General features: G+C 36.3%; 1 protein-coding gene across 3 annotated transcripts in view; it reads left to right on the top strand.

Annotated features, from left to right (window-relative positions):
• GLCCI1 (glucocorticoid induced 1) overlaps positions 1–22,835 on the top strand; it is a 107,408-nt gene that overhangs the window by 18,858 nt on the left and 65,715 nt on the right. For all 3 annotated transcript variants that reach the window (XM_081800487.1, XM_081800486.1, XM_081800488.1), the window contains exon 2: positions 16,403–16,554. In XM_081800487.1, coding sequence (XP_081656613.1) covers positions 16,403–16,554 — 152 coding nt within the window. The remainder of the gene's footprint in view (positions 1–16,402; positions 16,555–22,835) is intronic.

Here is a 22,835-nt window from a genome sequence, read left to right as displayed (position 1 = left end):
AGTTTTGTACTGAATGAACCTATTTTAATTACCTGTTTGTGAAATACCTGAGCATGGAAATTTTAGTCTTTTAAAAATAGATGTGGAAAGGGCGCCTGGGTGGCTCAGTTGGTTAAGCGACTGCCTTCGGCTCAGGTCATGATCCTGGAGTCCCTGGATCGAGTCCCGCATCGGGCTCCCTGCTCGGCAGGGAGTCTGCTTCTCCCTCTCCCATTCCCCCTGCTTGTGTTCCCTCTCTCACTGTGTCTTTCTCTGTCAAATAAATAAATAAAATCTTTAAAAAAATAAAAAATAAAAATAGATGTGGAAAATAGGATGACAGTAGGACCTGAATTCAAGTGTTTGTCACTATCTTGTACTTTATTCACAATGATTTTTTTTTTTTGATGAGCCTCACATATAGAATATTAAAAAGAAATATGGAGCTACTCTATTTGAGGCTCTTCTAAAAAGTCTTCAGTAAGGAGGTCCAGAATATATGCCAGGTGATTTCCAGTTTTTTAATACTTATTTCATAAAGGCCAAGGGAAGATGGATAAATGATATCCACAAGTTCAGCAAACGTTTCTTGTGCTAGGTGTTAGAGAAACCAAAAAAAAAGAGAGAGACAAAAGCCTTACTTTTGGTGGGATGGAATCAATCTCTGGTAGATAAGTCTTTCATTAATCATTTAAGTACGAACTAGGTACAAACTAAACAGATTAGTGAATGGTATTGGGTTTTTCTTTCTTTATTAAGTGAAAGTACAATAGCTAAAATATAGGTGGAAAGAGAGAAAGGTAAGTGAGTGACTTGATATCTCTATCAAAAATAAGTTAACTGCATTATTCATAATGTTTAGACATATATTGTTCAGTACTTGTTGTATCTCACCACTACATAGGAAGGATTTTAAAGATTCTTTTTCTTTTTCTTCTTTTTTTTTTTTTTATTTGACAGAGAGAGCACGTGCACAAGCAGGGGAAGCAGCAGGCAGAGGGAGAGGGAGAAGCAGACTCCCCGCTGTACAGGGAGCCCAACGCGGGGCTTGAACCCAGGACCCTGGGATCATGACCTGAGCTGAAGGCAGACGCTTAACTGGCTGAGCCACCCAGGTGCCCCCCCCACTTTTTTTTTTAGAGAGAGAGAGTGCAGGAGCAAGGGAGGGGAGAGGCAGAGGGAGAGAGAGAAGCTTAAGCAGGCTCCACACCCCATGCTGAGCCAACACAGGGCTCAATCTCATGACGATGAGATCATGACCTGAGCCAAAATCAAGAGTGAGACACTTAACCGACTGAGCCACCCAGGCGCCCCAGGATTTAAAAAATTCTAACCAGAGGTAAAGAGGGAAGGAACGTAGAGAAATGGGAAATATAAATCCACTGACCCACCTTCTTTGTGTAATTGGCTTCGTCTGGGTTGGTTTTCCTCCCACATTGAGATGAGTCTTTCCAGTATATCTGGAGATGTTTGTTAGGGTTTTGATTCCAAATGTCCCAGCTATTCTATTCAGATAGAATAGAATTGTTATTGATTGTTAATGATTCAGCCTGTATCCAAAACTATAGTCTGATATTTGTTCACTCAGTTCTTGGGCACTTGGGTTGAACATTGTTATTTCATCATTTCAGGGAAAAAATAATTCAGATCTAATATAATAAACTCTGAAACTTTGTGACTTTATTCCATTGGTAGGTCCTAGGCAGTGCCTACTGAAGTACAGTTCAATCAGTATCAATAGACTATTTTTGACAAAGATTATGGCCAGTTCTGTGGGCAGTTCTATGGCTATTTTAGAGGAATAAAATATCATGCTATTCTAAAATATTTTATGACACTTTTCCCCTGCACTTAGTCATGCCACTAGTAGTTTTATTTTTTCTTAAGTTGCTCTCAGTCCCTGGCAGCATTTCCTGGCAACCTTTTATGCACAATATTTGTTGAATTGTTGAGGTGGAAGGTGTTCTGTATGCAAACACAGAACTGGTTTTTTACCACGTTCTGTTTTACTCCATAGCCTCGACAAAGGTGTCATTTGTATAAGACATTTTCCTTCAGGATGTTTCCTGCAGCTTTTGGCCATTTCCAACTTTAATGAAGCATCCAATTTTGGATAAACTACTGCTTCACAGCTACATATTTGATTCTTTGGTGTCAATATTTAGGAAAGAAAATGCTAGAATAAACATCTGTGTTTCCTTATTTCTGAAGCCTTCATTCTGTTCAGCCTATTGGTTCTGGGTTTATAGAGAAGTGTAGTTAGTTGTGTATTTCCAGTCAATGACATATTCACCATTGCTGGACTGGGGGACACAATGTGGGGGAAAATACAGCTCATAGACTAAGTTTAATTTATTAGATTCTTTTTCATTAAGCAGATCAGTGATATCCACACATATTCCGGTATAGATTTCCATTTATCATTTGCCTACCATCAATAAATTTGCTTTCCTGGCAGTCATATCTCATTGAGATTAAGCAGTTAACTCTCTTTCTAGGCCTTTACTCTTAACTTCTACATTTAACCATGGAGTTAACCTATTATTATGCTATTATGAGCTAATCTATAGTTACTATTACCTAAGCAAAGTGTTTATAGCTTAGACTTAAGTGCTTAAATCTTCCCTTTGTTTATAAATTGTATGTTAAAATAGATTTGGATTTAGAATTCTTAGAAATATTCAGTGTAGATATCATGAGAAAAAATATTTAACGGTCTAGGAGACTGTAGTGCTTTTTGTGTTATATTCATTCTTAATTCAAATAAGGGGTCGGAATGCTGATAATTTTTTTTTTTTTGATAATTTTTTTTTTCAGAAGCTTTTCCAGAATCAGAGGAACTACAGTTGTCATACAGATTTCTAAAGATCTCATTTTACATGGTATAATTTGTCCTTTTTTAGTGGTGGTAAGACCTTGATCCCGTAATGTTAGTAGTCATAATCAATTCTTTCTCAGCCTTGAAAATTATTTTAAGACTCTTCGTTCTTTATTGACATACCCAGTAGATGGCGGGATAGTGTGAAAAGAGCCTGGTTATTTTTGTCCCCTCTAGATTTAGCCCCTTGCAAGGAGAGGTGTTCTTCAAGGCTTGTTTCCGTCCTGTCTTGTCCACATGACTCTTCAAACCCCTCAGTCCATTGCCCTGCCATTCCATTTGTCATGGTGAACTCTATCTTTTCCCACAAAAGGAACTCTTGTCCGTTGATCCCTTCCTGGTTCTTGCTGCAGGCTTCCATAAGATACACTTGGAAACTTGAATCTGTGATTGCCCTCTCTAGAGGGAGAGGATAGGCAAAAATCCTATTAGTGGAGTGACTGTGGATGCTCCATTTCAGGTAGTTTCCCCTCTAGGTTAGGCAAGAGCTCATTTCTTTACCAGGCTACCTAGGAAGAAAGTGTACCTCTCTAAGGCTAGCTTCAATTTTTCTCGGAGTCCCCACAATCACAATATTAGAAGAATATTAAAATTTTAAAAATACATGTATCTGGTTCTAGAAGGAACTTAATTAACTCACATTTGGTTTGCAGCTATTCTGTAAATTTATAGTCTTAGATTCAAATATGCTAAGAGGATAACTGTGAATTTCAGATTTCCTCTGGTCATTATTTTGTGTAGTGATAGAAGACTTGCCTTAGCAATATTAGGCAGTTTGCTGCTCCCTTGTCCTTTCAAAGTTACTACCTGAATGGTTCATACCTCCTAGCAGTTTTTATGTTAATTCCTTTCCAAGCTGTTGGTTGTATGAAGCTTAGTCTTTGGTAGATTCTTCAGGAAAAACTCATTGGAACAATATTCCTTGTGTTCTCCATACTTTATGTAGCAGTAACTCAGCTGTAGTTTTTAATCTGTGCCTATAATACTTGAAGGTCACTTTAGCTTTATTAAAATGTGTTCAATGTAGGCTGTTCTGGATAATTTTCTCAAGATAAATAAATAAATATATACACATACACATATGTATACACACACATATACTTTAGAGATTTTTAGGTTTTTGTTGTTTTGCTTTTTTGAGAGAGAGCGCAGGAGGGGAGGGGAGAGGAGGGGCAGAGGGAGAGGGAGAGAGAGAGAATCTCAAGCAGACAGCATACTGAGCGCAGAGCCTGACATGGGGCTCCATCTCATGATCCTGAGATCATGACCTGAGCCAAAATCAAAAGAGTCAGACACTCAACTGACTGAGCCACCCAGGTGCCTCTGTATTTTTTGGTTAGTTGCTTTGGTTTCCTTCAGGGACTCCTATTAAACATGTTGGACCATCTTGCTTACGTTACATATTAATCATTTTCTCTTGAAATCTTTTGATAAGTATAAAATTTGTCTTGTGTTCCATGTTCTATTTCTATTTCTTTTAAGGCATTGCCCATTGTGCTTTTTGTAATTTAGTCTTCATTCCTGAAATAAATTTTTCTTAGGTTTCTAAGTCTTTCCTGAGTTTGGTCACCTCTCTTTTTATTATCTTCCTTGCCCTCAAACACATCACTTCTGATTTTTCTAATTCTGAGATTTTTCGTTTCTTCTATCATTAAAAAAATTTTTTTTAGCTAGTTTTGACCTACTGGTTTACAATTTTCATCCTATGTGGGCATGTTTTTCTTGCATGTTTTCATTATCCATAGACCATCATTTATTCCTTGTGCCATTTTCCCTCATGGTATAATTATGTGGGATTAATTAGCTTTTTTTTTTTTGCTCACAATTTAAGGGAAATGAATTTTCCTGTACTTTTAGGAGGGATACCTCATTCAGGATAGCTTTTCTAGCCTCAGAACTCTAGTATTCTCACTTCTCGTTTTTATAAAATGACTTAAAATCTCTTCCTTCTGTTATCACCCTCCTTGACTACCTTCCCCAACTTTATCTCAGTTTTCCCTTTGCTTGTATTGTCCCTGTAACGTTCAGTTTAGCTTAGACTCACGGTAATTTTCTCTTTCGTGTTGGACTCTGTGTTGGAAGCAGCTTTTGTTAGGTTTGAGACTAGTCATAGAGTTCCAGTACTTCAGACTTTCTTCAGTTGGTGTCCCCTTGCACTCCTGTAGAACCCCCTCCCAAGTTTGGCTACTGTTCTCAGATTGGCCTTTTACATTTACCTTCTGGTGATTGGTGTTCTTTTGTTCTCAGGATCTTCAGAAGCCCGCATACTTTCCTTCTGCTGCCTCTCACACAGATGCTGAAAACATGATGGTTAATTTCTGAATCTTTGTCCCTACTAACTTATATTTGAAGTTTTTGTGGGGCTATTTTGTGACATTATTATGTTGCAAATGCTGTCCGTGAGTCTTTGGTTTGGCTAGTTTCGTTGCTCTGTTGTCACAGGGAGCTTTAAAATCTTTTCTGCTACCATATTTTCTCCTTTTGGAATGTTTTGACATAACTTTTATATGAAGAACTGTCTTGAATATTGACTTACTGCTCTACCTAATGGAGAGAAAATGCAACATATATTAGAAACCTGCCATAATGCTAAAATAAAAAATAAGATGTTAGTATTATGAAGTGAAACTGTTCCTGGACATATATAGAGAGGGTGTGTTTGTGTGTGTGTGTGTGTGTGTGAGAGAGAGAGAGAGAGAGAATTACTGAATTTATAGACATACATTCCAAATAAAAGTAGCTGAAAAAATGCTGGTAGTATTCTCTTCTAGATGGATGGATTTTTTTCTTTTTGTGACTTTCTTCCTTTTCCCTCATTAAAAGGTAAACTTTGAGGAAAAATGCCTTTGTTATATATCACAATTTGGGGGAAGTTTTTCCCTACTTTAAAAATCAAGGGTTCATCAGTAATATTGGTTGTTACACTGTGGTCAAAATATGATTCATTTTGTAGCCTTTTTTTTTTTTCACTTTATAACATTTCTTTTCTTTTTTTTCCCTTTCATTTTCCAAGTTTTTATTTAAATTCCAGTTAGTTAACAAACAATGTAATACTAGTTTCAGGTGTAGAATTTAGTGATTCATCACTTACATACAACACCCAGTGTTCATCCAAAAAAAAAAAAAAAAAAAGAGGCAAACCAGAAAACAGACTCTTAACTCTAGAGAACAAACTAAGCATTACTGGAGAGGGCATGGGAGTGGGGGAGGATTGGGTTAAATGGTTGACGGGTATTAAAGAGGGACTTGTTTGTTTCTCTTTTTAAATTGGGATATAATAGTGAATCTACCTCATTTGGTTAAAAGTTTTCCAAGTGTTGGGAAGCCTGGGTGGCTCAGTCAGTTAAGCATCTGCCTTCGGCTCAGGTCATGATGCCAGGACCCTGGCATTGAGCCCCACATTGGGCTCCCTGCTCAGTGGGGAGCCTGCTTTTCAGGCTCCCCCTGCTTGTGCTCTCTTTCTCTCTCTAACAAGTAAATAAATAAAATTTTTAATGATGCAAAAAAATTTTTTTTTTCTAAGCTTTACCAAAGCTTTAGCTGGAAGTTTGCTCTTTAAAACAAAATTTTAAAGAGCAATTTTATGGAATCATTCTTCTGATTACAGAATATTTGCTTTCCTTTCGATTACAATATTACTTTCCATCCTTTGACCATCTTATTTTGGTTCTTTTATAGTTTCTAATATGTTGTGATTATTTCTTTAGTGTCTAAGCCCATTGGTCATAATGGATTTAGATGTTTGGAGTCTCTATGAATTGAATTCATTGGAAGTTCATAAGCTTATGAACCTTCTACTAATTATGACTTCACCAAGGTTCTTTAAAGGACTATTACTTTGGGACACCTGGGTGGCTCAGTCGGTTAAGCGTCTGCCTTCAGCTCAGGTCATGATCCCAGGGGGTCCTGGGATTGAGTTCTGCATCGGGCTCCCTGCTCAGTCGGGAGCCTGCTTCTCCCTCTCCCTCTGTCTGCTGCTCCCCCTGCTTGTGCTCTCACACACACACTCTCTCTTTCTCTGGCAAATAAATAAAATCTTTTTAAAAAATAATAAAAAAATAAAGGACTATTATTTTGCCACCAGAAAAAAATGAACCCAAACATCTTTAGCATCTTATCTGTCATATGTGTAATTGCTTTGTAGATGTATTCCATATGTCAGAGCTCCATCTTACTTTGTTGTGTATTCTTCCATTGTTGTCACCAGGCTTTATGGTGATCTTAGTGAAGTTTTTTTTATAACCTTGATTCAAAAAGATACTCTCTTGGGTTTCCTTTGAAAACAGGCTGAAGGCTTTTCTCCAAATGTCTTATCTCAATTTATGTGCCATTTGACACAAATTTGATTGAGTGAGCTATAACCCAGGGAGTCATTCCTAAATGGCTGTGTGACTACATTTTTTTAAAAACTGTTTTTCTTGACAGACCTCAGGTTACAGGCTGTGTCAGGCTTCGTTTGGTCAGAAGCATGTTTGTTTCTCTTGTCAACTTCTTGATTGGTTCCTTTCCAGATTTCTGCAGGGCAGCCATATGGTCATTTCTGCATGTTTTCTAGATTGCCTCCGTGGCAGAATTCCAGGTCTGGTTGATTAGTGTTTCAGAATCTACCCACACTAAGAGGGTTTCAGTTTTTGCCCTTTAGTTTGATTTCCGATAGCATGTTCAGATCTCGTGTCCTTCCTTTCTCTTATCTGAAATTTATGTAATTTTCATGATTTTATGTGGCCAATGTTTTTTCATATTCTTATATATATGTAAGGGAAGAAAGACCCATAAAGGCCATTAGTAAAGTCCCTGGACAATGCTGATTTTGGAAAACTGAACCTAGTAATAATTCTACTAGATGACCAATATTAATGTATGTTAGATTGGCTAGAGAAGTATACTAGTCTCCTTTCTACATTTTTTAATGGTTATACAGTTAAAAATTTTTTTAGTTAATTTATTTTGAAAATCATTCTCTATAACTGTCAGGTAAGGAGGAAATTACTCAATGTTAGTGATGTTAAAGAAAAAATTATTTATGAGACTTGTTAAAGGTAAGCCAGACTTCATTCAGAGAGACTATCATGTCTGAATGAATGTAGTGTAGGGACCACTGCCATGGAGTTTTGGAATGGGGGAGAGAGATTAGGCTCAAACTCTGAATACAACAAGGATTAGTAGGGATTTCTAGGCAAGGAGCAGGGTGAGTATTAGTGGATGAAAAATTACTATGGAGGAAGGATAAGGAGGGAAAAAAAATTATAAATTTATAAATTTATAAAAATATAAAAGGAAGGATAAGGAGGGAAAAAATTATAAATTTATAAATTTATAAAAATATAAAATACAAGGATTAGTAGGGATTTCTAGGCAAGGAGCCGGGTGAGTATTAGTGGATGAAAAATTACTATGGAGGAAGGGTAAGGAGGGATTCTGGCTAAACAGACCTCACAGGATTATTGTTAAAGGTAGGCCAGGGTGATCAGATATCACATGGGGGGTGGTGGAGGTTGAGAAACCTGATCAGATATGAAGGGTGATCAGAAAATGAGGATGGGGGATTCTTTCTAAAATTGGACAGTGCAGAGATAAACATGGAAGCCCAAAAGTTAGGGCCTACTTGAGAATCATTCAGAGGAGCCTGACTAAAGTTTGGTCAAGGAGAAACTCTTTGACAGTGATAATAATTTAAAACTATAACTCTCAAGGAAGAGGTCTTATTACAGAAATACTGAAGCAAACCTCTGATAACAGATCTTTAGCAAAATTATGGTTAACCTCAGTGAGCCAGTAGGAAGAATATTTCCAGCCTGTATTTATTTATGGTTGTTCTTGATCTCCACTAGATCAGAAACTGTATCATTTCAAGTTGAAAAAGACAATTTAATGTCTTCAGTCTTGGCTCTTAATTTGTTACTTTGATTTCAATGATGAAGATTGAAATTGTAATATGAATGAGTTAAGTTAGACATCATGAAAAGCTCATTGATTTTCTGGTAAAGGTTGTTTAATAAACTCAGGCCTAGATGCTTTAATCAAATTAATTATTAACATTTAATTTTACTCTGCTTATATATTTGATTTAATTTTGCTTTTGCACTTTCCTTTTATAAGGGAACCTACTTAATATATTTTTTCAGACTTCCTCATATTTTTTAGGAAGTAGATTTTATTGTACTTAACTTTTATTTGCATGCAAAATGCCCTGTTTGGGTGGGAAGGTCTCTGTCCAAAAGAAGCTATATTGAACTTTGTTATCTCATCTTTCTGGTGCCCCTAAGCATTCTGCCTAGAATGCTCTGTATTAAAATTTGAAGGTTCTTATGTCATGGCTGGCACTACGTTTAGAAAGTGACCTTTTGAAGGAGATGATGAGTGTTTAAATTTATTAGATTCTAGGGGTGCCTGGGTGTCTCAGTTGGTTAAGCATCAGACTCTTCATTTCAGCTAAGGTTATGATCTCAGAGTTGTGAGATTGAGCCCTGGGCTCCCTCCTTGAGGTTCTCTCTCTCACCCCTCTGCCTCTCCCCCACCCCACCACTCATACCCACTCTTTCTCTCTCTCTAAGAAAAATAAATAAAAATAAAAAGTATTAGATTCTAGAAGTTTAGCTGCTGGGAGCTGATTTCAAAGAATTGGGTGATATTTTTGCAGCAGGATATTTCCTTAGGTATATGTAGTCAAACTTTCAGTGCCTTTAAATGGGAGTAAGTTATTGTCATAAAAGGATTTTATTTTTGAGCACCTACAATTCCAAAGGGTCTAGTACCAATCCTTCAGACATAGGTTCTTAAGCTTTTAGTAGCATTAAGAGTCACCTGAGATGCTTATTAAAAATTCAGATTTCTTGATCCACTACCAGAGAGTCTCACATGGTTGATAAGAAATAGGGCACAGAAATGAGCATATTTAATAAGTCTTACACTTTGAGAAGCATTGCTTTAGGACTTCTGTGTTTCCTAACCCTTATGATGCATCTGAATCAGTCTAGTTTGGTTTAAAAAAATATGTTGAGGGCACCTGGGTGGCTCAGTCAGTTAAGCGGCTGCCTTCGGCTCAGGCCATAATCCCAGGGTCCTGGGATCGAGCCCCGCGTCAGGCTCTCTGCTCAGTGGGGAGCCTGCTTCTCCCTCTCCCACTCCCCCTGCTTGTGCTCTCTCTCTCACTATCTCTCTCTCTGTGTCAAATAAATAAAAATAAAATCTTTTAAAAAAAAAAAAAATAAAATAAAAAAATATGTTGATACCTGGTTCCACCCTATAACTTCTGGGAGTGTGGCCTGGTAACTTGAGTTTTTAACAAGCTGCCTGGTGCTCCTTATACAGAAAGCCATATAGGATCCCATCCTTGAGTTCTATCGCTTAGTCCACCATTGAATTGCCTGCGGGTCTTATGTCTTTATATTCTGGGATCTCCCAAGATCTCATTTCTAGATGAAATACTAAAAAACTGCTTCTTTTACTTCTCAGACAGGCCCAGCTGTTAACGTTGTAGTGGCTAAAAAGCATTGCCAGTTTTTTAAAACATTTTTTAACATTGTTCTAATCAATACTAGGTAATTTAAGGCATATACATACACACACACATGCATAAATGGGACTTAATGACTGTTTTCATTTTGAATGTTAACAGGGTTAAGTGATAAACATGATTATTTTTACTATGGTAACTTAAATGATAAAAAGATTTTACACATGTCAGAAGCTTAAATTTAAGACAAAATATCATTATGCTTTGATACTGTTGGCTAGCAGTGTTAATGGGACATTTTAAAAACTAGTTATTATGAGTTCTGTGATACAGACAACTGGAAAAATTGGATTAATACTTAGTTGTCGTAAGCATTTTGCTCCATTGCATGGTTTGAAGATTCTTTATGATTGTAATCCATGATGGATTTTGAACAAAGTAAGAAGCAGTTAATTCATGGTATTATAACGGCTAAGTTTCATGGAATTATTGTCGTTACACAATGGTTGAAGGAGTAATAGCTCTTTTTCAAAAAAGTTTTAAATAGTTATTTAAATGCTTTAAGTTTAGATGTGCTTTGTGTAATAAGTGTAAATGGAAAGCTTTGGCAAATATTCATCAATTGAGAGTTAAACACAGAGGACTGACAATTTTTACTTGCTTATGTAGATTGAATGTAGTTCGAAAAAGGTTGGAGTGTTTTAATAGCCCCAGAAAGAATATGAGCACTTTTTTATTTTGCGTGTTGGTTTACATTCTGTGTGGCTACATTATGGCACTCAAAAATATATCATCTTTGCCACTTAGTAAGGTTAGTTTGGAAGATGTGGTGGCTTGTTTCATATGATTCTGTAGCTGAAGTTCTTTAAGTTTCCAATATCCAATAACTTTTTTTTTTTTAACTTGTGGAAGTTTTACTTTGTTTTCCACTGCAGATTAGCTTCTTAAGTCATGAGATTTCCAAACTCACTAACCAGCCAATCCTCAGGCATTGCCACTAAAGTAAAAATTGTTGGTAACAAATTAATTAATTAATTTGACATCATGTTACATTACTCTGGCAGGTTTTGCCTATTTTAAACAGTGCTTAGTTTGCTATACAAATTCAAATGCTATTAGGGTTACCTAATATATAGCTTCTTGCCTTTAAACCTATTTCATTATTATTACTTTAAAGTTGAATTTCCAGTTGTTAGAGAGCAAGAATTATTTTGTACAATCCTCAGTAGGTCCCTGAGGAGCCCCAGGCCTACCAACTGCTCCTGCCATGTGGCTTTCTATTCAGGGAGGCAAAGAAGGGCTGGAAAGTGCAACCTGTAGATGAATGTAATGAGGAAGACTTTCTACAGATTGTTGCTATCAACAGTCATTTTCTGGTTCTGATATAAGGATGATAGTACTGGAAATGGATGTGATTATTTTTTTCCTTTTTTTTTTTTTTTGCTGAAGTTAATTATTCTGTATTTTATCCTCAAATATTTAAGTAAGGGTATTAGCAACAGGACTGGTAAGTAGCATGGCAAAAACTCTTACTACTCCTTTGGTGTATTGGAGAGCTATATTCTTGCTACCTGCTGAGTAATTTATTTTTTGCCTTTTTGCCTTCCTGTCCTTCATTGGTGTGCACTTGCTGTGCATATACTGCATTATATTATGGTTTAATTATATGTATCATATCTCCCTCAACCAGTATATAAACTCCTTGAAGAGAGTCTGAAACTTATTTTGTAATTTCCCTTGGTACATGTAACAGTACTTTCCATATGGTAGACATTTAGCAAGTTTTCTTTAGTAATAATGATTACCTGGTTTCACCACTTATGAAGGTACTGTTTTTCTGATGCCTTTTTACCTTAAGTAATGATAGTATTTATTTAATTGATTTTCTTTCATACTTTACATAAGTATAATTCAATATTTATTTTAGCAATTCTATTAAGTTATTCAAGCTCTTGTAAGTTAATTCAAAGATTGTCTATAGTAATGCTTGTTTCTAGCTCATAAGGTGTCCTCTTGTTTGATCTAACTTGAATTGAGGTAATTTTGTATTTATTAGAGAAATACTGTGATTACCCGATTCAAAACTAAATACATATTTTAATCACAACTGTAATCATGAAATAAACAATTTGTTGTGTTGAGTATATAAATTATGTAAAACCAGTGTTGATTTTCCTTATTGCACTACATTGTAAAACCTGAATTGGTAGGAGATGATACCATGAAATAAATAAACAAAAATTTGTGAGAATCAGGGCTTAGATGTTGAGACAGTTAAAGACTAACTCATTGCCATGATAGTTTGGATAATAGTAACAGGTCATCTTGTTGGAATAGAATTGCATCGTTTATGATCGACCTTTTGTTAAATCTGAGGCTTTCGTGATATTTGATAGATGGGGTTATTATGACTAATCATATCCTGGAAGAAGCTCTCCTTGCCAATTTTCAAACCTATTCTGAATTTTTACGCTTCAAAAAATGTGGAAATTAATAATACCATGTCTTTGAAATTTTCCTGGTTGTGAGCTGTGGTGAGAATCTTTATTTTAAAGAATATGATTGAAATAAGACCTTTCAAGAATATTTGCCTCATATACTTTAATTTCCTAAAAAAATGATGACTGGTAGAGTAAATCTTGTAACAAGATATGGATACTATGTTGTCCTAACTTATTTTTTCTTTTTAAGGCAGACCTGTTTATTTGTTTGTTTTGGTGTTGGTAATGTCTGGTGCTTATCTACACATTCCTAACTCAATTAAGCAGTAGGGTAGTAAAACATGAAATTAGAGCTAAGTGGCCAATTGATGCATTGAGTCTAGCACCCAGTTTCAGTCCATTAAAGTGAGTGAGACCATCTATTGAGATACAAGGAGAAAACATAATTTGTTTTTTATACATGTATATTTTAATTTTTTATTCCATATCATGTATGTTTTGTCTGTTTTATAATATTTAGCATATTAGTAATTTAGTACATACCACATTTATAAATAAATGACTACACATGTTGCTACATGCTTACCTATTTACCAATAGGAGTACTTAGTCAAAATGGCTTGAAGACCACAGTTCTGACAAAGTAGCTAATCATATAGAATGGATACTAAGAGGAGAACATGTGATCTTTTGAGAGTGATAGGCAAAAGTCCAGTGATTAAATAGTAAGAGTTACTAAATATAAATTAAAATATACAGACTAAGAGGCCTATTTATATAGATTCTTCATTATAAAATATTAAAATGGACCCAATAGTTTGTTTTCCAAGTTAGGCGAAGTTTTAATAGCTGTAAGTAGAGTACATACAACATTTTAATAGTTTGGAGCAATTTAAGTGTAGGCACGGGTTTTTCACATCTAATGGTTCTTCTTTTCCTGGTTATAGCTGACCTTTATGTAGGACCTTTTTTTTTTTTTTAATTTAGTAGTGTACTGCTATAAATGTTGGTTTTTTTAAAGGGATAATCTGTTTTTGTCTTTTGTGTCCTCCTGGTGGAGGGAATATAAAGTAACTTCTAAAAATTTTAAACAAATTATTATAAATTAGATTATGAGAGACATGTTTCCCAGAGTTGCTAATATTTGTGGGTATTGCTTTTATAGCCAGAAAAAAAATACTTGAAAGAATTAATAGAAATAACTTCTACTACTATAAACAGTCTGCATAGATACTAGCTATGACAAGAAGAGAGAAGAAAAAAAACAGTGAAACAGAGGACATGTAGCAAGGAAGCATTACAAATAGGAAGAAAAAAGTTACATGACAAGTTAAATTTATTATAGCAATAACATAAGTGGGATAAATTAACTTTCTACAATAAGGCATACTAAGTATTTTTTTCAAAAAGCCTAGTTTATATACTGTATACAAGAGACATACATAAACAGAATGATTGAAAGAAATTGAAAATTAAAGAATAGGCATACCAGGCAAATTATAATAGAGAGAGAAGGGGGTCATAATGTTTAATTTGAAAGAGTTTAAAAAGTGATAAATGGAACAGATTATAATGGTGAAGTATGCAAACCATGATGATGACATCATGAATCAGTATGTGTCAAATTACATAGAACTAAAATATAAATGATAAAAAATTGCAAGAAAGAGGGGCATGTGGGTGGCTCAGTTGGTTGAGCATCTGACTCTTGATTTCAGCTCAGGTCATGATCTCAGGGTCCCTGGTATCAAGCCCCGTGTCATGCTCCATGCTCAGCATGGAATCTGCTTGTCAGCCTCTCCATCTGCTCCTCCCCCCGTGCTCGTGCTCTCTCTCTCTCAAATAAATAAATAAATTGTAAGAAAGAAAGAGAATTACTAGTTCTCAATAGTAGTTTAGAAATTTGAGAGTTCTCTTCTAAATCTGTGACAGATCCACTGGTAATTATATTATTCCTGTATTCTATATTTTTATTTCAGTTGATGTACAAGACAAAGAGCTATATATTCTGAAAACAGAAAATATATCTTCTCCATGACTCATGAAATGTTTATAAAAATGGATCATGTTTTGGTCATAAAGAAAATTCAGGTAATTGCAGAGTAGATAGAAATAGGTCATCCTCAATTCTCTGCCCACGGTGAAATGAAATTAGAGCTAAGTAATAAAGATAGGGAGGAAATTTGTAATTTTTATATCTTCTCTAACTCTCTTGGGTTAAAGAAGAAATCAAAACTGCAGTTTTAAGATACGTAAGTAATGTAACACCAAAGTATGCTGTGCTTTGTTGTCTGATGAAAGCTACTTATGTATTCTGGCTTCAGGAAGATAGTTAAAGGACAGCGTTCAATAACAAATGTTTCTTGACTGTTTGTAATGTGCAGGGCATTTTAGTTCGATGTGAGCTATAACCCTGAATAAGACTCTGAGCCTTGGAGCTTGTAATTCAAGGGATTTTATTATAGGAAAGCACATCGATGGTAAATTAGTGGGGATGTATATATGAAAAACCCTCTATAATTTCTTTGTAAAGAAACTACAGAGTTCATTATGATCATTTTAATTTTCAACAGAGGTACTTACAGTATCCAAATGGAGAGAAGTAGATTGTTACAGTAGATTGATTGAATGGTATAGAATGTCTGGAGATCTTGCTTCCTTTTTACCTCTGTCTCCTGTTAGCAGTTCTCTTTCATTGGACAATTCAGTTTTATCCCTCTGGGCTTCAGATTCTTCATACATAAATGAGGAAATTGAATTAAAATATAGAGTTCTTTATACCCATTATTTTTGTGTAGCTGTGAATAAATTGATCAAATAAGTATTGAGCATTGGCTCCTTTTCAGTTTGTAGAGACTTTTAAACTTATGTTCTGGTTGGGGAGAAAGACAAACTTAAGGTTCCATGCAAGCAGAGCTGGACACATGTATCTTAAACTAAAGACAGAGATGGAGAAAGAAAAGCCCTGGGAGAGGTTTCACAGAGTTGGTGTGACACCTGAGCCGGTCAGGGAGATAAGAGTTTGTCAACTTAACAAAGAAGGAAAGCGTTCGAGGCTCATTAAATAATAGAATGTATAGAGGCAGGCAAGGGAGTGTTTTACATTTGGGAAACTGCAATTAGTTCATTTGGCACTTTGTAGGTAACGTGGATTTCTAGAGGAGTAGCAAGACATTAAACACTGAGGTCTATGGGAGCCAAATTGTGAAAAGTACAGGCTCTAAGTTAAAGACAATGATTAACCATGGAAATGTTCTTTTGGTGGTGTTGGGAGGTAGCCCTGTAAGATTTAATTGAGATGGATGCAGAGATAGCAGTTAGGAAACTGGCAGTCCGGGTGAGACATGGGAGAGTCTTAATTAAAGTAATGGCAGTGAAGATGATCGGTAGATTTTAGAATAGGTCTCTAAAATGGGTGGGCTTCATAGCATCTGTAACAGCCCTGGAAGGATATGCAAGATTTAATATGTGAACATATTTTCCTTCAGAGAGGGTGTATACATTTCATCAGGTCATATAAGAGAGCTGTTAGGGTAAATACATATTTAGGGAAAATCAACATTCTCTTTAAGCTATGAAGTTTAAATAATTTTAAATTTTATGTAATTTGTCAGTGACTAATCTCATTTTTTTTTTCACTTTTTATAGTGGACAGGCCAAAAGCTCAGCAAGTTCGAAACTCTAGTACAATCAGACGAACCTCTTCTTTGGACACGATAACAGGACCTTACCTCACAGGACAGTGGCCACGGGATCCTCATGTTCATTACCCTTCGTGCATGAAAGATAAAGCTACTCAGGTAAAAAGAGCAAATCAAAATCAGCTTTATTATCCTGCAGTTCTTCTGTTTTGATCACATTAAAGAAAATGTAATTTCATTAAATTTTTCCAAATTTGAAATATTGTGTATTCAACCAAAGAAGGAAGCCATTTATTTATTTATTTTTTTTAAAGATTTTATTTATTTGACAGAGACACAGTGAGAGAGGGAACACAAGCAGGGGGAGTGAGAGAGGGAGTAACAGGCTTCCCGTGGAGCAGGGAGCCTGATGCAGGGCTCGATCCCAGGACCCTGAGATTGTGTGACCTGAGCCGAAGGCAGACGCTCAACAACTGAGCCACCCAGGCACCCCGGAAGCCATTTCTTTTAATAAACTTTAGACTTGGGCGCCTGGGTGGCTCAGTTGGTTAAGCGACTGCCTTCGGCTCAGGTCATGATCCTGGAGTCCCTGGATCGAGTCCCACATCGGGCTCCCTACTCGGCAGGGAGTCTGCTTCTCCCTCTGACCCTCCCCCCTCTCATGTGCTCTCTCTCATTCTCTCTCAAATAAATAAATAAAATCTTTAAAAAAATAAAAATAAAAAAAAATAAACTTTAGACTAATTGTTTTTTGTCATTTGGGTTTTAAAAGTTTTAAAAGTATTTAAAATTTAATAAGTAGCACATCAGTCTGTAGTACACAGTTTTTGAGACATAGTTTTAAGAATTGCTTAACAAATTAATAACTAGTATCTATATGAGAAAATAGAAATAATCTTTGGAGAAAAGTTTACACAGTTCTTGGAAATAATTTACAAAGTATTTTTTTTTTAAAGATTTTTATTTATTTATTTGAGAGAGAGAGAATGAGAGAGAGCACATGAGAGGGGGGAGGGTCAGAGGGAGAAGCAGACTCCCTGCCGAGCAGGGAGCCCGATGTGGGACTCGATCCAGGGACTCCAGGATCATGACCTGAGCTGAAGGCAGTCGCTTAACCAACTGAGCCACCCAGGCGCCCTAATTTATAAAGTATTAACACATGGTTTGTCACACTTTTTCTATGTGTGGAAGGTTCCCCAGCCTTTTTGATTTGAGAAGCTTTTCCTTCCAAGTCAGGGAAAAATCTGAAAACATCTTAATTTATGATTTCTGAGTTCTTTTTTTTTTTTTTTTAAAGATTTTATTTATTTATTTGACAGAGAGAGACACAGCGAGAGAGGGAACACAAGCAGGGGGAGTGGGAGAGGGAGAAGCAGGCTCCACGCAGAGCAGGGAGCCCGATGTGGGACTCGATCCCAGGACCCTGGGATCATGACCTGAGCCGAAGGCAGTCGCTTAACCGACTGAGCCACCCAGGCGCCCTATGATTTCTGAGTTCTTGACCATATCTTCATAATAGTAGTCAATCAGCATTATGAAGAACACTAAAAATATAAGAGATGGTTGTTGGCCTTAAAGAACTTGCAGCATAGTTAGGAAGATAGGATGTAAATTTATGAAAATCAGTAATAGGAGATAGTATATAATTAGATGTTTGATGAACAGAGCACTTAAATGTGAGAGAATCCAAAGGAATGAGAAGATTTTGGGCTTCATGGGTTAGGGAAATGGAAGGATTAGAGCTTCATGTCTGAAGGAAAAAGGGAGAAAATTTTGGACATGATTTATGAGAATCTTCTCAATTTTTGTAATTTTCTCAGACAAGCTTGAAACCATGAAATCAGCTTCTTTATCATTCATCCTATCAATTTTGTCTTTGTAGTATTTTATGCTCTCCCTGGTCTTTTGCTTTCCATTCTTCACTTTGTGAGGAAAAGGATCAGTTTGATTTGGTAGGCAGTGGGATTCTCAAGTAGAAATAACTAGTAAAACTTAGAGATGTAGGCCTGGACACTTAGAAATGGACACAGACAATTCAGGACCACCTTTCTGGAGGAGTTGGGTTCACAAGTGTGATAAAGTGTAGACATGGAACATAAAGAAAGGTCAAGAGACCAAGGACTTAGTCTTTGGAAATGCACAGAGGGAAAGAGAGAAAACTAATGTATTCACCTGGAAGCAACAGGAAAAGGAGGCAGGGGGTTAACATTTATTGACTATGGATCATGTGCTGTGTGTTTTATATCCTGAGTTTCATTTAATTCTCACAAGAATGTTATAAGATGACACAGATGGGGAAGCAAAAACTCAGGATCATAAATCTAGAAAGTGTTGGAGCCAGGTTTCTAACACAGGTTAGTTTGTCCATCATTCTCAGCCTTCATATGGACCTTGAACTTCAGGTTTGAACTAAGAAGTTGGATTCTTCAGACTTACATGCCAGAATGTGTCTGCATGTGTTGAGCCCATCCCACCTTCTGAGCCTAAACCCATATCTCTTCCTACCCCACACAGCATTCTCTTCACATGGCTTCACACGAATGTTTCAACCCCCCAGTCATCAAATCCATGATTCATTCATATTCCTTGAGCAAGTGAGACCCAGGGAATAGGTTCTTTCAGACCTTGGAGGCAAGGCTACTCTGTTTAGGCAAAGGAATTGCTGGGTCTAGATTACCCAGGGCATAGGCTGTGGCAGAGGTGTGGGTTCATGGTGTGTATGTTCTTTTGGACCCATGGTCTCTTCACCTGTGAGGAGGGGTGTGACTAGAAGAGGGCCAGAGCAGTTCCCCCTAAAACTTGAGGTCCAGGGCAGAGGTCTGCCTGGATCTCCCTGTAGATCATTTATTTGAGAAAGGACACTGAAAGGAAGGTAAAACATAGGCCTCATTTTACAGATGAGATACTGAGGCATGGAGAAGTTAGGTAGTTTGTTAAGATAGCTAATAAATGAAGAGATTTGAACCCAGATTTGGCTGATTCCAAAGCTTTGGCTTTTTCTCCAATTCCCCACTGCTTCTCATAGTAACCGTTAAAGCATATGGCACTTAACCTTGCTTGCTTCAGAAGCATAAGAAATGGTCTTGCCCCCAAGCCTCTGTTGGTTTAATTAAAGATACAAGAGATGAACATATGAATTTTTTTTTTTTTTTGTCACATCCATTCTTCTTGGATTAACTCTTGAGCTCTTAGGGAGGCAAGTAGAAGTTTTTGTTTATTTAGGGGAAGTCAATGGAGGGAGTGTAGTACAATCTGTTTACTACAGATATTAAATATTGAGACTGTCTGGTTTTGGTGGAGGATGTCTCTAGTATTTTCTTCCTTTCATATTTCCATATTTCAACTACTTTAATTATTGAAGGTTAGGAATAAAATTCTTAATGTTTAATATACTTACACACTGGACCTTTTAGAAAGAAGTAGCATAGTGTTGTGGAAAACACTGTGGACTTTGGAGATGGATCATGTGTTCAAATCAAGGCCCAATATGAGAGAACCTTCTGGGATAATGGAAGTTTTTTATATCTTGATAGAGGTTTGGTTATGTGGGTGAATGCATTTGTCAAAACATATGCAAGTATACACTTGTGCATTTTACTGTATAACTTAATTTCAAAAATATAGAGCAGTAAACACATAATTGAACTCTGTTTAGGGGTGAAGTGTACTGCTGTCTGCAGCCTAGTTTGAAATGAATCAAAAATAAGATCAGTTGAGGGGCGCCTGAGTGGCTCAGTCGGTTAAGCGTCTGCCTTCGGCTCAGGTCATGATCCCGGGATCCCGGGATCGAGTCCCACATCGGGCTCCTTGCTCCGCGGGAAGCCTGCTTCTCCCTCTCCCACTCCCCCTGCTTGTGTTCCCTCTCTGACTGTGTCTCTCTCTGTCAAAAAAATAAATAAAATCTTTAAAAAAAAAAAAAATAAGATCAGTTGATGGATAGGTAGATATATGATGAAGCAAATAAAGCAAAGTGTTACATATAGACTCTGTTGACTTTATGAGTGCTCACTAAGCAGTTTTTTGTTATTGTTTTTGTTTTTTTTTTTTCAGTAAACTGGGTTATGTTTGCAGTTTTTTTTTTTTTTTAAAGATTTTATTTATTTGAGAGAGAGAGAATGAGAGAGAGCGAGCACATGAGAGGGGGGAGGGTCAGAGGGAGAAGCAGACTCCCTGCCGAGCAGGGAGCCCGATGCAGGACTTGATCCAGGGACTCCAGGATCATGACCTGAGCCGAAGGCAGTCGCTTAACCAACTGAGCCACCCAGGCGCCCCATGTTTGCAGTTTTTTAAATAATGTGTTGGGAAAATAATCATGGCCCACTGAATTAACTGTCATGTGGTCCAAACTTCACTTTCCTTTTCTATAAACTGAAGTTAACAATACCCAATTTGCAGAATCATGCATTTATTCTGAGGACTAAAAGAGACATGTTCACATGTTTAAGGCCAGTGAAGACATGGATCATTGCCAGCTTATTAGAATAATCTGTGTAGCTTAATAGAAATAAAAACTAAAAACCCATTTGTGGAATTTAATATTACTTTAATACATTAGCTGTGCAGATACAACCTTTTTTTAAACAAAAAATTATTGTCAACTCTTAAAATTGAACTTGCAGTTAAGGTTACAGTAATCAGACAATAGTATTTATTCTCAGTTTTCACCATATCGTTTAAACTTCATCTCTGGACAGATTTAAAATTCTGAATGTGAGCATGTTTTTAAATGAGAAAATAATGCATATAGTTTTTATAAAGTGGTCAAACAGTAAAAATAGTTTCGAGCAATAAGAAAGGGTGTTTCTTATGAATTCCCAGGTATGGTAGCGATGAGGGCTTTTCACAAATATATACATTCTCTCTCCATGGCACATGGTAGAATTTTACTTCTCTGCCCACTTAAAGTTAAGTTTGGCCATGAGACTTACTATGGGAAGAAGCTTTAAAGAGCTGGTGCACCAAAACCAGATAAGGACACCACAAAAGAAGATTATAGGCCAACATCCCTGATGAATTTAGATGCAAAAAACCTCAACAAAATATTAGCAAACCTAATTCAACAATACATTAAAAGGATCATACACCATGATCAGTGGGATTTATTCCAGGGATGCAAGGATGGTTTGACACCTGCAAATTGTTCAATGTGATACACCACATTAACAAAATGAAGGATAAAAATTATTAGATCTTCTCAGTAGAAGCAGAAAAAGCACTGGACAGAATTCAACATTCGTGATAAAAAAAATTTCAAAAAAATGAGTATAGAGAGAATGATTAGAGTATAGAGAGAGAATAAAGGCCATCTGTGACAACCCCATAGCTAACATCATACTCAATGGTGAAAAGCTGAAAGCTTTTTCTTTAACATCAGGAAAAAAATAAGGATGCCCACTCTCTCTCCCACATAGTATTGGACGTCTTAGCCAGAGCACTTAGGCAAGAAAAAGAAATAAAAGGCTTCCAAATTGGAAAGGAAGAAGTAACACTCACTATTTGCAGATAATATGATGCTATATATAGAAGACCCTGAAAACTCCAAAAGACTGGTAGAAGTAATAAATGAATTCAGTATGAAGTTGCAGGATACAAGATAAATATACAGAAATTTGTTGTGTTTCTTTACACTAATAATGTATCAGAAAGACATATTAAGAAAATCCCATTTACAGTTGCATCAAGAGAATAAAATATGTAGGAAATAATCTAACCAAGGAGGTGAAAGACCTGTACACTGAACTGTATGACATTGACTAAAGAAATTGATGAAGACACAGATAAATAGCTATTCCATGCTTATGGATTAGAAGAATTAATATTGTTAAAATGTTCATACTACCCAAAGCAGTCTACAGATTGAGTGTAATCCCTGTCAAAATTCTGGTGGCATTTTTCACAGAAATAGAACAAACAATCCTAAAATTTATATTGGACCACAAAAGGCCCTCAATAGCTAAAGCATCTTGTGAAAGAACAAAGCTGGAGACATCATGAAATCCTTATTTCAAACTATATTACAATGCTATTATAATCAAAATAGTGTGTTACTGGTATAAAGACAGACACATAAATCAATGGAACAGAATAGAGAGCCCAGAAATAAACCCGTGCATATATCATCAATTTATCACAAAGGAGAGAATATACAATGGGGACAGGACAAGTCTCCTCAATAAATGATGTTGGGAAAACTAGACCACTATCATATATTATACACAAAATTTAACTCAGATGGACTAATGACTTGAATGTAAGACCTGAAACCATAAAAAATTCTAGAAGAAAACAAAGCTCCTTGACATAGGTCTTGGTGATGATTTTTTGGATTTGATATTAAAAGCAAAGGCAACAAAGGCAAAAATAAACAAGTGGGACTACATCAGACTAAAAAGCTTCTGCATAGCAAAGGAAACCATAAACAAAATGAAAAGGCATCCTAC

This window comes from Leptonychotes weddellii, chromosome 12 (genome assembly GCF_054177405.1).
Source record: "Leptonychotes weddellii isolate Sample4059 chromosome 12, ASM5417740v2, whole genome shotgun sequence".
Lineage (NCBI taxonomy): Eukaryota > Metazoa > Chordata > Mammalia > Carnivora > Phocidae > Leptonychotes > Leptonychotes weddellii.
This window is presented reverse-complemented; position numbering and strand designations above follow the sequence as displayed.